Below are 16793 nucleotides of genomic sequence, written 5' to 3'. Positions count from 1 at the left end.
CTGTCTGTCAGTATGCAGTGAACTACTGTCACTGACAGTCTCTGTGCAGTAACTTGCGTTTGTGATTTTAAGAAGCTAGATAGCTCAAATCTGTGTCTGAAATAAAACAAAGCTCATTTTTTAATTGTTTTCATTCATGTAACTCACAGCTGCATATGCTGTTAGCCACAGTCGGCTATCTGCAAGCAACAGTCTCAGCATGTAGTACCTTCAGGGAAACTAGCGAGTCACATACGGCACTTCAAGTATCGCTTGTTTCATATGTGAGCTCTGTTTCTGAGGCACCTACCAGAGGATCCAATGTGGGGAATGCACTCACCTCAGAGTGGGTGAAGGTTGTAACCTGTACACATTACTAGATGTGTAGGTTGAATGTGGGATTTGGCTATCTGGCTTCACTCATTCACCCTGTGAGTGTACAAGTGGCCACTCCTTCACCAGGGTCTAAGCAGGCAGACAGAGCGGGCAGAGGTGATTTGCTAGTTATCAGGAGCCTGAACACTAGGTGTGTTATGGAGCCCCTCAGGGAAATGGCGTCTGGGCTGGAAAGAAGCCCAATGTATCCTCAGTATGTCTACTGGGGGCCACATCCAAGGTGAGGAGGAAGCCCTGCATGTGGCTATTGAGAGTCAGAGTGCAGTCTGCGAGTTGTGGTTCATGCAATGCCAATGACTTCTGTTGCTTGTTTTCTGAGGTCCTTCTCTGTTCATACAGTGGCTGGTGGTATTGTAAATACTGCTGACCTTACTCACCGAGTGTAAGCAGAGCATAGAATCTGCAGTGTTGTACCCAGGGTCAATCAAGATCCTTTATTTGGAACCAAATGGAGGGTCTAAACAGAGGATCTGTGGATTCTGTGAAGGTCTTGACTGCAAATTTCTGTCCTTCATAACTGGGTGGAGAATTTCAAGAGTCTCTTGACAGGTCAGAGTGTGACAGTTTGCCTTCTTCATTTCTTCATTTGTTGTCCTCGGTGTCAACATAGTGCATTGTGATACTGGCTGAAAAATGGGGTGTGGAAGTACAACACTGACAACTTTAAATAATGTAGCTGAGAGGTACACAGTTGCGTTTACTTTCACTGTTCACAACCCGCTAACAAGACATAGTTATATATGGCCAGTGCACTATTGATTTAACTTTCCATAAGCCTCATTAATAGTTTGCAGCCAAACCCCCACATACTGCTACAATAGTTTACTATCGAACATCTGTCAGCAGTAAAAACTTAACCACAAAGTTCACAGTTCTTGAAGAACAGAAAGGAGCAGACACTGTCATTGTTTTAACACATGGCCTAATTGTATAACACTTATTTCAGAGTTAAGTTGAAGCATTGTTGTTGTTCTAGCCAACACAGGTTTCTCATCTGTAATTCGGCCATGGGCTGACTGTCTTGGGACCAAAAATCGGAACCTTATACATCCTTACAATAATAGGTACTAGATCTACACACTGTTCAGAGTTAAATTTACAGAAATTACAATTAAAACTTAACTCATTAAATTAACTGAATGCATCAAAAAATTGGTTCTTTTTAACAGTTTCTTCTACTACTAGGTTTAGGTTGAATTATTTGTTTAAATGATGAAATTAACAGATATTGTTAAGAAAACAATGCTTTTGATAAAACTGTTAATCACTTTGGAATTAATTAAGGGCTGGCTTTGCTAACATGTTTTCGAATAGATCCAAATAGATCCTTTAAGAATACTGTTACTTGTTCCTCCAAATGTTTGTAAGTAGTACAGAATGTATATTTGTTTATATGTCACGAATAGAATTTAAGTTACAAAACAATTACTGATTTCACCCTGTAACAAAAGATACTAACTAGGCATAATTGAAATAAATTATAAAATAAATTACATACATAAAACTAAGCACAAAATCAGATCTGGTGTTACATTCTTTAGGGCTAAGAGCCAGCCTTTCTCTTTTATGAAAATGCAGATTATACTCACGTATGTTAATGGTAATTAGTCAGAAGTGAAAAACTGAATTTTAAGGAGGCAGATGGCAAAACAAGAGGGGAAGTAAAAATGATGAATGCACCCCAGTCAATATGCTTTCTCCAAAAGCTGTCTTGAGTAAATACACCTCAAAGCTACAAAGAGGCCTGACCTTATCGACAATATCAGTATAGAGGCAGGGACTAGCAGTCACAATATCATCACAGTCACAACTGTTACTTAAGTTTCATATATCTATCAGGAAGACCAGGAGAGTTTTTATGCTGGAGACAGCAGATAAGCAGTTATTAACAATGTAGGAAAAGACATATTGTTACTTACTGTAAAGAAGACATGTCAAGTTGGAGACAAGAACAATTAAAAGACAGTCACACACAGCTTTCACAGCCTTTGTCAGTAACACACACACACACACACACACACACACACACACACACGACTGCTAAATTCAGGATCTTGGGACGGAATGCAGCTTGCAGCTATCACGTGGGATGCAAGCAGCAATCTGGAGGGGATGGGGAAGGGGAAGGGATCGTGAAGGGGTAGTAGTGTACAGGTGGGGAGAGAGACAAACTCTGTCTGGTGGAGTGTGCAGGGAATAGAATGCCAACAGGTACAGTGTGGGGCAGGAAGGAAGGGAAAAAAAGGAGAGGAGTGGGGAAAGACAGGCAGAGGTGTCGACGGAGGGCTGCAAACAAACAGAGTTGGAGATGAGACTGGGGATGAGATGATAGGAGAGAGGGGATGGTAACTGTTGGGTGGAGGGTGTGAGGACAGTGAGTTACCGTAGTAAAACGTGGCAATGTGCTGTGCAAGAATGACCACACTTCAGATAAGCAATAGTTTTAAGAACTTCATTCGATAGCTAAGAATATGAGGTGGCTTCAGAAAGAAACCTGCTTGTTGTATTGGCAATGACACTAAAGTTCTAGCCTTTTTAATTAAGTGAGCGCTGATTAGAATGCAGTGGGATAGCAGACAGACGTCAGCCAGAGTAGGGGTAGCGTGCCGAAGGTTTACGATAAGAGCAGAGTCGAGCGCGGTAGGCTGGCATGGTGACTTCGAAGAACATGGAGGCAGAGGGACACAGAAAAGCCAGGGCAGCTCAGAAATAAGATGCAGTATCCACAGGCAGACACCCCTTGGGGATGGAGAAGGTGGACTGGTCCGGCCAGAGGCTGCCGAAGGGTAAAAAAGTAGTTCATTTGAAAAAACTTAAATTGGAGCAGAGGGCCAGAGCAAAATTGGCAGAAGAGTGTAAATCAAAAGCGTATATGCACAGAAAGCAACAGGGAAAGTATAAGGTAAAATGTGTCTGTGTTAAAGGAGAAGATGGTGGCTGATCTCACATGCGGTTTAGTGGGGGAGAAGGGCACACAGCATGCCATTGTTGAGGACTAGCTGTTCAACAGGGAAGCAGTACGGGTGGCTGGCAGTTGTGCCTCCGCAAGATTACAAACTAAGCTTTGCTTTTTGGCTAAATCTGAATAAGACCATGACAAAGTAACGTTCGTGTAGCTGGTGAAGTTATTTTGACTGTGAATGAATGTTTATCTTAATATGTGACAATTAGTGAGGCATAGATGCAATTAGTTAATTGAGCAGAGCTTATTGCATGCAACAACATGACAGTCATTGAACACAGTAAGGCAGCTGCTGTGCTCGCTACTACTGTTGCAATTCTGTTTTTTGGTTTTCTGCCAATTGGTTATGATCATGCTTATTTTTATGTGGGGTATCAAGTGTAAATAAAGACTGAGTTCTGTGGTATTTGGTAATATAAGATCCTGGCCTTGTGCGTTAAAATACCCATGTGGCAGCTGAGTGAATTATATTAATATGATCACAATTGGAATGAGCCTGATTGGGACAACAACCAAATGCAATCGGTATCCGACAATGATCTTGAACCCACTTAGAGGGGCATATCCATCTGACCACTATCTGGCTGGATTCTGGTGTGTAAACTACGATTTTGCAATTTGTTTGTAATAAATTGTATCAAAGGATTTTGAGGCCAACATGTCTCTAGAATACAACTGCTTTTATCAGAGCTGCATTGCATTTTTTAGTAGCACCGAAATTCCTCTCCAAAACCTTAGTTCTATGTATTTTTCCTCTCCAAAACCTCAGTTCTACATATTTGCTAAGTCCAGAATCCACAGGGTGCCGAATAATGTATGAGTGGCTGAACTGCAGGTAAGGGCAGGTAAGATTACAGGTCGAGAAAGTGCGGAGGCTGACTATGCTGCCACCGCGTAGGTAAGTCACAAAGAGAACCTGCCACGCACCCCTGTAAATAAACCACTTACCATACCAGACAGTTCAAGGGGTCCACTACATTATAAGTTAGGGTTTCTCATTCCACAGAGGGGAGGTTACAAAGTGCTAGATGGCCTAGGAAATGTCACAGTAATATTTAAAGCTTATGGAACAATGTTACAGTAGGTTGAGGCTGGGATAATTACAGGAGTGGAGAATGTGTTTTAAGGATAACTCACATCCACACAGATCAGAAAAGCTGGTGGCACAAGGAAGAATCCATATGACTTGGTTAGTGAAGGAGCCACTGAAATCAGTTGTACTATGTTTAGCTTCATGTTATGCCACGTGGTGGTGTACTTTGCTCTTGGTCACAGTTTGGCGGCAGCTGTTCCCTCTGGTGGACAACTGGTTGGTAGTCATACCAATATAAAAAGCTGGGCAATGACTGCAGCAGAGTGTAATAGGACTGCTTGTGTTCTCCGTATAAACAAAAAATCTAACAGCAGCAAATCTGTTACTGGTGGTACTGCTGTGGTGCATGGGAAAGTGTAATCGTCAAGTAGCTGTGGGATGATTCGGGATGACTTGGACAGAATTTTTATTTGCTGTGATGAATGCCAACTTGTTTTAGATGGAAGCTGATATGATCTATAAAGGATACCACTTGTAGGACACTAGTGTGACCCATTGTCGAGTACAGAATACTTCTGTGGGCAATTATTGAGTACTGCTTGAGCATTTGGGCACCCCATCAGGTCCAATTAAAGGAGACCATCAAAGCAATTCAGTGGCATGCTGCTAGATTTGTTACCCGTAGGTTCAAATCAAAACAGAAGTATTACAGAAGTGACCTGTGAACTGTGAATCCCTGGAGGGAACCAGCATTTGTGGCTCACTGCATAATGATTTTATTGCTGCCAATGTACATTTCCTGTGTGGATTGCTAGGACAAATAAGGAAATTAGGGTTCGTGTGGAGGCATATAAAGAGTCATTTTTCCCTCACTACTTTGTGAGTGGAATAGAAAAGGGAATGTCCACAGATAGTGGTCAAGTACCAAATGATGGCTTGCACATTATGTATCCATATAGATGCAGAAGCATTGTATGTAGACCTCTGATACTTACATTCACATACTGGAAGCTGCCTAGCATATAGTCATCTATAGAATTTATGTTTTTACTGCTTTCAATGAATTCATAGATTCTTTTGTGTTTCTCTGTGAGGTTCCCTTCTCAAAATTACAAGAGAAGTCTACCACGTGTCATACAATATGTTTTTTATTGGTTATGCCATTGGTATTCATTTTTCGTATTCACGTAGCAACCAAATGAACATCCCACAAATAACATAGCTTGCTATGGTAGTTACTGGTACTCTCAACATTTCATTGCAGTTTGCATGGCAACATCAGTGATACTACATTCAATTCTGCATTTCATAGTTACAGTGTTGAGTCGGCTTACAGTTTGTAATTTACTTCATGGTTAGTATACATGTTTTGGTCCTTCTGAGGCAACAGATGTAGATTTATAAAACATGTATGGTAAAAACAAACAAATGAATTTTTTGCTAAAGATTTTACTTTTTGTTGATACATGATACGCACATCAAAAAAAGTTCTGCATCACCTTGGTTCCGAGAGTTCTGGAACCTGTACAGAAAATTGGAATAGAGATCAACATAAACATCATTTCCACCCTTTTTATTGCTCCTGAAAATCACACATTGAATGTTGTACCACCATACAGCAAGACCTTCAGAGGTTGTGATCCAGTTTGCTGTACACACTGGTACCTCTAATACCCAGTAGCATGTCCTCTTGCAATGATGCAAGCCTGTATTCATTGTGGCATACTATCCACAAGTTCATCAAGGCACTGTTGTACCAAATTGTCCCACTCCTCAATGACGATTTGGCATAGACCCCTCAGAGTGGTTGGTGGGTCACGTCATCCGTAAACAGCCCTTTTCAATCTATCCGAGGCATGTTCGATAGGGTTCATGTCTGGAGAACATGCTGCCCACTCTAATCAAGTGATGTCGTTACCCTGAAGGAAGTCATTCACGTGATGTGCACGATGGGGGCATGAAGTGTCATCCATGAAGACGAATGCTTCACCAATATGCTGCCGATATGTTGCAATATCGGTCGGAGGATGGTATTCACATATCGTACAGCTGTTGCTGCGCCTTCCATTATTACCAGCAGCGTACGTCGGCTCCACATAATGCCACCCCAAAACAGCAGGGAACCTCCACCTTGCTACACTCGCTGGACAGTGTGTCTAAGGCGTTCAGCCTGACTGGGTTGCCTCCAAACACGTCTCCGATGACTGTCTGGTTGAAGGCATGTGTGACACTCATCGGTGAAGAGAATATGATACTAATGCTGAGCAGTCCATTTGGAATGTTGTTGGGCCCATCTGTACCATGTTGCACGGTGTCATGGTTGCAAAGATGGACCTTGCCATGGACGTCGGAAGAGAAGTTGTGCATCATGCAGCCTATTGTGCATAGTTTGAGTCGTAACATGATGTCCTGTGGCTGCACAAAAAGCCTTATTCAACATGGTGGCGTTGCTGTCAGGGTTCCTCCATGCCATAATCCATAGGTAGTAGTCATCCACTGCAAGTAGTAGCCATTGGGTGGCGTGAGTGAGGCATGTCATCGACAGTTCCTGTCTCTCTGTATCTCCTCCATGTCCGAACAACATCGCTTTGGGTCACTCCGAGACGCCTGGACACTTCTCTTGTTGAGAGCCCTTCCTGGCACAAAGTAATAATAGGGATGAAATCGAACTGCAGTATTGACCATCTTGGTATGGCTGAACTACAGACAACACGAGCCATGTACCTCCTTCCTGGTCGAATGACTGGAACTGATCATCTGTCGGACCCCCTCCATCTAATAGCTGCTGCTCATGCACTGTTGTTTACCTCTTTGGGCAGGTTTAGTGACATCTCTGAACAGTCAAAGGGACTGTGTCTGTGATACAATATCCACAGTCAACATCTACCTTCAGGAGTTCTGGGAACCGAGGTGATGCAAAACTTTTTTTGATGTGTGTGTAGTTGGGTGGAGTGAGGCGGGGTTGTGAGAGGAGAAGGGTAGGAGATTACCATTTCAGAGCCTTTTCAGTTAGATTTGTCTAAACTGGGAGTGCTTGGCAGAGGCAGCAAGACACCACTTGCAGATTACAAATCTACTGCTTCACTCTAGAATAGAGCACAGAAAAAATGAACACCTAAATCTTTCCATATAATCTCTGCTTTTCCTTTTTTTATTATGATGGGCATTCCTTCCTATATAAGTGTAAAGCAACAAACAGTTTTGGTTTGTTGCCTGTAATTTCATGAAGAGATTTCACTGTAATGAAAAACACCTTTGTTTTAATGATTGTCATTCCAACTTGCTTATATCTGGCATTTTCTGCACTATTTTATAGTAACACAAAACTAGCCATGATTTATTGAGCTTTTCCAGTCTTCTGCCAAATCTATTTGGTAAGGATCTCTTAATGAACAGAAATATGCATGTGAAAGATCAATAAGCAAAGTGTAAGCAATTTTGGTGGATTTTTTTGTAGCTTATAAATGTCCTGTCAATAAGAGCCTCTTTAGTTTATATTCTCTAGAACATTTTTATGTGACGGTTCCAAATTAAGTTGCTCATAATTTTAGTCCCTACATATTTAGTTGAATCAACTACCTCTAAATATATCAAACAATGGAAACTCCAGGTTGGAATATCAAAAATATAATGAAAAGGTAGATTGCTGTTCACTTAAAGGATGTCACATTGAGTTGCAGACAGACACAATGATAAGACACTTACACATCAGCTTCAGCCAAACTGTTTGTCAGAAAAGGAAACACATACACACATTCATTCACACAAGCAAGCACATCTCATGCATACGTGACTGCCATTGCTGGCAGCTTGGACTGGAATGCAACTGCAATGTGGAATGAAAGCAGCAATCTAGAGGGGACAGAGAAGGGAAAGGATAGTAGGGTATGGGTGGAGGGAGAGAAGAGCGCTTTCTGGAGGAGCATGCAAGAGATTAGACTGCCAACAGCCATGGCATCAGGAGGCTATGGGGCAGGAAGGTGAAGAGGAGGAGGGAAATGTAGCGAAAAGGAGAGGAGTGGGAAGGGGAAAGATGGGTGGGTAAGCTGGCAGAGGGCAGCACACAAAAGAGTGTGGAAAACAAAAATAGGAGCAAGGTGATAGGACAGGGGATGAAAAATGCTGGGTGGAGGGTGTGGGGACAGTAGGTTACTGTAGGTTGAGGCTCCTGAAATTATCCCGGCATCTGTATGCTCCACCAGATAGTGGCCTTCTGTCCCCCCAGCCACACTCTGCTATCCCTTTCCCTTCCCCATCCCCTCCAGATTGCTGCTTCCTTTCTACATCACAGTTGTATTTCAGTCTGTGCTGCCAGAGGTGGTGGTCATGTGTGCACACGATGTTCTTGCTTGTGCGAATGGATGTGGCTGTGTTTCCTTTTCTGACAAAGACTTTTTCATTGGGCCTGTCTGCAACTCAATGTGTCATCTTTACCTCTAAATATGTGATATTTACCATGAAACAAAATTCTCTCAGTACTCATGTGGAGAATGTTCCACTTTTTAATGTTCACAGTTAATTGCCAATTTTTGCACAGTCCAGATATCTTGTATAAATAATTTTGTAATGAATTTTGATTTTCTGTTGACCTCATATGATGGTAAACAATGGCTTCATCTGAAGATAATCTACCAGGGTTGCTTACATTGCCTCCTAAATTGAAGTGTCTACCACACTTCCTTGGGGAACGCCAGATATCTGGGAAGATATCTCTGTTCTGGAGAGAATAATGCAGACTGTGGGCACAATTAAAATTACACAAACAAAACTTCTAGTATTAAACAAAATGTTAAGCAAAGCTTCACAGGTAGTGTCACAGGTATCTCTAATTCTGACATGTCAGAATGAGCTTCTGGCTGAAATGTGTCTTGAGTGGCTACTGGGGCAATTTTTTTCAATATGCTGAACAAATCACTTGAGCAAAAGTACTATATTCCAATCAACTGATAACAATCCAATAAGCAGTTCCATTACCGACATATATGACACCAGTTACTAATTATCCTCAAAATCTACTTTGACCATAAATATTAGGTAGATGGTTTCCCATTGCGAGAATTATGTCACAATGGCATCATGGTAAATACAAGTATGTAACAATGGCACATATTTGTTTATTTAAAGGAGCAGTCCCACTGCACCTTTGTCTTACATACCATTCCTGCACAGTTGATAAAATATTCACATAACACAGTTCCATTGTTGGTTGCTACAGCTTTTACTCGAGCATTTTCAGTTAAAACTTGTACCACCTGGCAGTCTTCAACATATCGTGCACCTGCACACACATGAAAACAAAAAAGATAGCATCCAAGTTATTGGATGAATGATTTAAAAACAATGTGAGGCTTATGACCAAATTTCTTTGTAATGAGATTATGTGAGTCACTCCATGCAAAAAGTTAAAAGCAATGTTTTTTAACTTACCTCCTTCTCTTGCCAACTTTGCTAAAACATAACACACAGCTTGAGGTTTTGCCACAGCATCCTCAGGAACCCAGATTGCTCCAACCAAGTCTTCAGTTCTCAAGTATGGATGCAATTTCTTAAGTTCATTGCTACCAACAACCTACAAGAGTTGAATAAAAATGAAAGACAGTAGAAAATTACCCTTACTGTCATTGATTTTTACAAAAAATCTTTGAAAACAACAGAAAAATTTGGTCCATCAAATTTTGAGGTAAGATGTTCAGCTGATTTTATGAAGACAGACACAGACAGACAGAGAGAGAGGGAGGGAGGGAGGGAGGGAGGGAGGGAGGGAGGGAGGGAGAGAGAGAGAGAGAGAGAGAGAGAGAGAAAGTATTCACCACTCAACATGAATAAGTTGCAGGCAGTATTTATGTGGCAGCAATCTTTATGTACGGTATTACTTCCCCAAGTCAACAAATACTTTAACTTGTTTCACACAAGTAAAAGTGTCCTTTATGATGAGTTACTTGGAAAATTATGTACAAACAAATGAATTTTTATCATCTAGCTAAGACTAGCATTTTGTTTTAACATATTCATAAATGCTTGATATATGCCAAATTTAATCTTTGCATTTGGATTCGGCTTACTCATTTAGTGGCCAAACTTTTTTTCCCCAAGGATCCTTCAGTTTTTGTCTATTATTACATTAATTTTTACATCTTTTGTGGCCCCAACTGTCTTATACAATTTGCTGCTGTCCAACGTCTGCCACCTTAATTAATAATCCAAGGTAATTGATTAATGAAAGATTAAATGTGATTGTGCTATTTTCATTTTTTGTCCCTTGTTTATTACCTTTTCTTGTTTTTCACATACCATTCTTCCTTTAACACAATTAGGTGACATTTCTATGGTATGGGAAGTTCTTGCAGAATGTAAATAACTTTGGAGAAAGTACTAAAAGTGTTGAGTCACTGGTGTGTACTCTAGCTGGAAAAAGAATTTGTTTAAAAGCTAGTGAAGTTTTCAGTCTTGTTCCTATGCCTGTCGAAGACTCAATGTCTCTACTGTTCAGTGAGTTAGTTTAGTATACATTTCATTATTTTAATTCAGTCTGAAAAATACCAATCTCTTCCTCAGACTCAGCAGTTCTCTTTTTAGACATAATCTGCAGGCATGGGAGAGCCAATACAGATTCCCTCTCTACTGCTTCAGAGAAATGTCTAACACATTTTCTAAATGATGTTCGACAATTAACTCATCTATGAGAACACTGAGACTTCTTATAAAATAAATCTGACAACTAAAAATCACAGTAATATGACACTCTAAAGTCCTAGATGAAATGTAAATGACACTGGGAGTTAATGTAACTAGTCCCAATATATTTGAGTTACTGAACAATCTGTGGGCACATAAACAAGACTGAAAACATGTTCCTTGGCTCATATTGCTGGAATCTACACTACCTGCATTTTGAAAGTAAGGCTCCCTGTCAGGTACTAAGACCTTTCCTGCAATATTTCCTAGCAGAGTGGGTTGAGCATTTCACTGAAACTGACACTGACAAAAGAAACTCTTGATGAATCTTGTTTGGATCTTCTTAGTCTCTTTATTCATCAAAATTGGGAAGGATCACAATTTGGTGAGCACTCCTCAACAACCAGCCTAGAATGCTTTCGTTAAGTGAGCTCATCCATGGACAAATTACATTTCGTAAGGATCCTTCTGACAAATCTTAGGTTGACACCTGCCTTCCCCGCAAATAGGCTGATGTGGTCATTCTGTCTTGACTTGCTCCAGACTAGATACATAATGGTTACGATTGATTACAGTGGATGACTGCCCATTTACACAGTCAAATTTCATCACAGCTAACTTGCACACATTAATTTGTTAATTTGCATTTAAGGTCCACTGCCAGTCTTTTAACCTAATGCTGTCTCTGATGACCTTGTAGCACCTGCTGTGTGGGTCATGACTTCAGTTATTATTTGCACAAACAAGTGATGTTATGCATATTCATTGGTGTAGTCATGTGTATGCAGCAACAGAGGAATTGCAGCTATCAAGCAGTTTCTGCACCAGTTACCAGGTACGCTGTGGTTTGTATGTGTTCTTACAATTTCTATGTATTGTTAATTCCTTAATGTCTGAATTTTGATATACTTTTGTATGTTCCATGTTTAGGTGCTCTGTACTTACTGTCACTTCTGGTAACAGTAGTAACAGGTATCCTGCTTTTCACAAAATATTCTTACACTCAGGAAAGTTATTGCTATTGGTTAAGCATTCCTGATCTTCCACTTGTCTCCAGTAACGTTCTGTGTTACGAACTAGTAAACAGACCCAGTTATTCTTCAATAAAGAATTTTAATCTAGTTCAGTTTCTAGCCCCAGACTGAATACATTATTTTAAAGGTCGGTCAGACCAAATTATGCTGATCACAACAGGTGGTGGCCCCGACGTGATCTGAGCTGAAGAACCTGAACTGAAGAGAACTAAACCACTCCTGAATTTACTACATGGCAAGACGACTGATGAACCAACAGTGTCCAGACTAGTGGTCTGTTTGCCTCCCTTCTGGTCTAACAACCCAGTACTGTGATTTGCAAAAGTGGAAGTGAGCGTTTGCTATGTGCGCATGATGGCTAACTCGACAGAATTTCCTCTCTTCATGAGCCAGCTTGACCACCGTTTGCCACAGAAGTTCCCGATGTCATTACTGTACCATCACAGGAAAACTCATACAAGAAGCTTCAATCAGAATTAATCCAGAGAGTTTCAGCATCACAAAGGGTCAAATACAGCACTTACTGTCATAAGAGAAGATAGGATATTACAAGACATCACAATACTCACATCACTTACTGAGCAAGTTAAACACAGTAACCATACTGGACAAGCTGCTTCACACCCTGTGGATCATTTGACAACTGCCACAGATCAAAACCATTGTGGCATCATAAATGAAGATGTCACTGGACGACATGGCAGAACTTGCCGATCACACCAAAGAGGCCATTGTACATTCTCAAGTTAGGTGACAGTGTCAGGTGTTGGTACAGTAGGGGCCACCACAGTTGTGCACCAAGATTTTGCCTCCTTGGCATCAAAGGCAGAATTGTTATGTATACAGATTAACACACTTCTGTCCTAAAACAGTACTAGAAATAGTAGCGGGTATTACAACAAGAGAACACAGAGTTGTTTCACATCCAATGCTGCATCATCTAACACGTAACAACCTACCTACTGGTAAGTTTGGTAAGCGGGTACAAAAATGTACAACAGCCTGCTTGTTCCCAAAAGCCAGTGGTAGTCAGTTGTAGGTGCAACCGGCTGTCCTGTGGAGTCATGACATCTGCTCATCAGTGACAATAGACAAGGCCAAAAGTATTTAATAGACACCAGTTTGGATCTGAGCTTCTTAGCTCGCACTTCAATGCACTGCAACAGACTGCTGACAGCGCTCTGCTTCTCTGCCACTAATGAATCATAATCTCCACATATGGAACACAGCGGATTGAACTAAATTTGGGACTTAACCATCGAGGAGGCCATTATAGGAGCTGGTCTCTTGGAACATCACCAGCTCGTAGCAGATGCGGCCAGTGCTCAGCTGGCTGACAGTGTTACTGGACTGACAGCTGCAGGATTTTATTGCAATGCAACAGTGGACAGTGGCAGTCTGGTACAGGTGTGTGACGATAAGTATGCCTCCTTACCAAGGCAAATCCCTGTGTTGGACAGACCTCCAGGCACACCTATGCAGTGCCTCATAAAACAATGCATCATGCAGAAACCACATGTGGCCTGCCAGTATCTTGCGAGCCTAGGAGCTTGGCACCTGATTGCCTGGTCTTTGACGAGGCAAAATTTGACACAGTGCTTAGAGAAGGGATAATCCATCTGTCAAGCAGCCCAAGGTCACCTGCTCTAGATGTCGTTCTGAAGAAAGGGTGAGCTTGGCACTCATGTGGTGACTATAGCAAACTTAACACTGTAACTGTTCTATCCCCTGCCTTTGTTGCATGCCTACAATTACATGTTACACGGAGCTACAATATTTAGCATTCTAGACTGCACCAAGGCAGATTCCTGTAGTGAAGGAAGAAGTCCCAAAGACTCCATTTGGACTTTATGAGAGCAAATTCATGACTGTTGGTTTATGGAATGTGGCTCAAATATGGCAGAGATTTATAGATTCCATCCTTCAAGGTTTGCCATTTTGCTTTGCCTTTCTCCATGACATTCTCGCGTATTCGGCTAATAAGGAGCAATACCACCAGCACATTAAAAATGTATTTAAACAATTGGAGCAGTCTGATGTCATGTTGAAAGCGACCATGTGCATGTTTGGACAACCCAAAATCACACTTCTACACCTCTGGATATCACCTGTAGGGTCCCTACCATTAACAGAGAATGTCAAAGCAGTTCTGCAGATACCAAGACTGACCACAATTAAAGAATTACACAGGTTCCTAGGGATGGTAAGCTTTTCCACTGCCACCTACCACATGCAGCAGAACAGCATACCGACCAAAGGTCAGAGGCAGTACCCCAGTGCAGTGGTCGTAGAAGATGTGCTCTGCTTCTGAGGCCACAAAGCACGGTATGGCGAACATAGCACACTTTGCGCACCACAAGCTTGAGGCACCCTTGGCATTGGCGGTAGACCCAAGCTAAACAGCTATCCTCAAGGCACTGCAGCAGTTGTCAGACAGTTTGTGACAACCACTTGCATATTTCTCATGGAAACTGACACCATTGCAGTAGAAATGGAGTGCATATGGTGCGCACTTCCAGCTGCGTACAAGGCAGTTAAATGCTTCCAGCCACAGAATGAAGCGAGAGAGTTTACAATCTACACAGACCACAAGCCGCTGGTCTACACTTTAAGGTAGAACAGCTACACTTTAAGGTAGAACAGCAACAACTGTTCTCATAGGCAGTACAACTCTCTGTCCAAACAGGCCTTGGAAGGCCCAACGGTACCGACCGGCCGCTGTGTCATCCTCCGCCTAAAAGAGTCACTAGATGTGGAGGGGCATGTGGTCAGCACACCGCTCTCCCAGCCGTACGTCAGTTTCTGAGACTGGAGCCGCTACTTCTCAATAAAGTAGCTCCTCAGTTTGCCTCACAAGGGCTGAGTGCACCCCGCTTGCCAACAGTGCTCAGCAGACTGGATGGTTACCCATCCAAGTGCTAGCACAGCCTGACAGTGCTTAATTTCGGTGATCTGATGGGAACCAGTGTTACCGCTGTGGCAAGGCCGTTGCCTAGGCAATACAACCGTTTGGAGTTACATGTCAATTTACTGCCAACATTTAACACATTTCTGGCATTGACAGTGTAGTGACCCATTGTCTCCTGCACCAACATTGTGACAAGAACTATAGATTTGTCATAAGTGGTCAAGGTTCAATGAGACGACAAAGAACTCTAGACCTTCATCAGCAATGCCATGTCAGGTTGAAGTTGTAACATGTCAACGTTCCTGGTAATGATGTCCAAATATACTGTGATGTTTTCTACTAACCACATTTCAACACAAAGTTTTCAACAATTTTCACAATCTGTGCCACCATAAAGCCCATCCAACTTTCCACCTAGTGTTACAACATTTAGTATGGCCTAAGATGGAGAAAGACTGCAAGGAGTGGACACAAACATGTCCCAAATGTCACTACTATAAGGTGTCCTGCCTTGTGCATGCACCTGTCGGTGATTTTCTAGACACAACTTTACATTTTGCACCTTGATCTTGTAGGCCTACTTCCTCCAACAGGTGATCAGCAGTGTTTGCTCACTATGACAGGTCACACTACGTGCTGGCTGCAGGCAGGGCTGCTGGACAGTATCACTGTGGGAACTTTAACCTTCACATTTGCATCAGTGTGGATAGCAAGATTCAGCTGCCCACTACACATAACTACTGACTGTGGCCAGCAGTTTGAATCTGCTCTGTTTGCAAATCTAGTGAAGTTTTGTGGTTACATACACCACAAGACCATTAGCTATCACCCACCCCCTTTCCCTTCCCCAAGTAATGATATGATAGAATGTTGGCATCATACCCTGAAGGTGGCATTCATGTGGCATGGAACTTCCTGGACATGTTCTCTTCCAATAGTTTTCCTTGTACTACAAACTACTTACAAGCTTGACATTGACTCTTCAGCCATGGAATTAGCCTATAGCAAAACATTATGTCTTCCTGGAGAATTTGTCCCTGAAGGCGGTGCTCACGTGTAATAGAACTTCCTGGACATCTACCCTTCTGATAGTTCTCCTTGAATTATCAACTACTTACAACCCTCACATCGATTCCTCAGCTGCAGAATTAGTATATGCTGAAATGTTACATATTCCTGGAGAATTTGTCCATGCAATTTCTCTACAAACAACACCATGAGACCAGCCAGATTTCCTAAATAAGTTATGAGACCAATTTGCTTACATCTGACATCCCAAGGCCTCCCGATAGGCATGGTACAATGAGCAGTTGCATGCATCATAATTTAGACAGCTGCTTGCATGTAATGCTCCATACTGATAGTGTCAAGCAACCTTTGCAACACCCATACACCAGACCACATCATGTCTTAAGAAGACGTACCAAGATGCCAGTCATTGCCATAAACGACAGGTTGACAACTGTATCAATCAACAATGTGACACCTATGTACATTTTTCATGAAGCACCACCAACTACAACAGAATTAAGACTGCAGCTTCCTCTTGCACCAGCCACAACCGCCAACAGAGTTGCAACAACTGGCAGACACAGAAAAACGGCAAGCTTGCACAAGCCTTTTGTGTGTTTCATGTTTAGTTGTTCTGTGCTTACTGTCACCCCTAGTTACAGTAGTAACAAGTATAGTGCTTTTCATGAAATATCCTTATGCTCAGGAACATTATTGCTATTGGTTACACATTTCCGATCATCTAGTCATTTCCTGTAACATTTTGTAAATAGATCCAGTTATTTATCAACAAAA

General features: G+C 41.9%; 1 protein-coding gene across 2 annotated transcripts in view; it reads right to left on the bottom strand.

Moving 5' to 3' along the window:
* The window catches only part of LOC126484608 (pyruvate dehydrogenase phosphatase regulatory subunit, mitochondrial-like), a 167034-nt gene that overhangs the window by 101227 nt on the left and 49014 nt on the right, over window positions 1–16793 (bottom strand). For both annotated transcript variants that reach the window (XR_007587888.1, XM_050108183.1), the window contains exons 5-6: window positions 9798–9939; window positions 9527–9648 (exon numbers count right to left, since the gene is read on the bottom strand). Coding sequence is in view for 1 of the 2 variants with exons in the window: in XM_050108183.1 (XP_049964140.1) it covers window positions 9527–9648; window positions 9798–9939 (264 nt within the window). In the remaining variant the exon portion in view is untranslated. The remainder of the gene's footprint in view (window positions 1–9526; window positions 9649–9797; window positions 9940–16793) is intronic.

Source organism: Schistocerca serialis, chromosome 6, assembly GCF_023864345.2.
Source record: "Schistocerca serialis cubense isolate TAMUIC-IGC-003099 chromosome 6, iqSchSeri2.2, whole genome shotgun sequence".
NCBI classification, from domain to species: domain Eukaryota; kingdom Metazoa; phylum Arthropoda; class Insecta; order Orthoptera; family Acrididae; genus Schistocerca; species Schistocerca serialis.
Note: the sequence above shows the minus strand (reverse complement) of the source record. Positions and strands in the feature narration are given on the sequence as shown.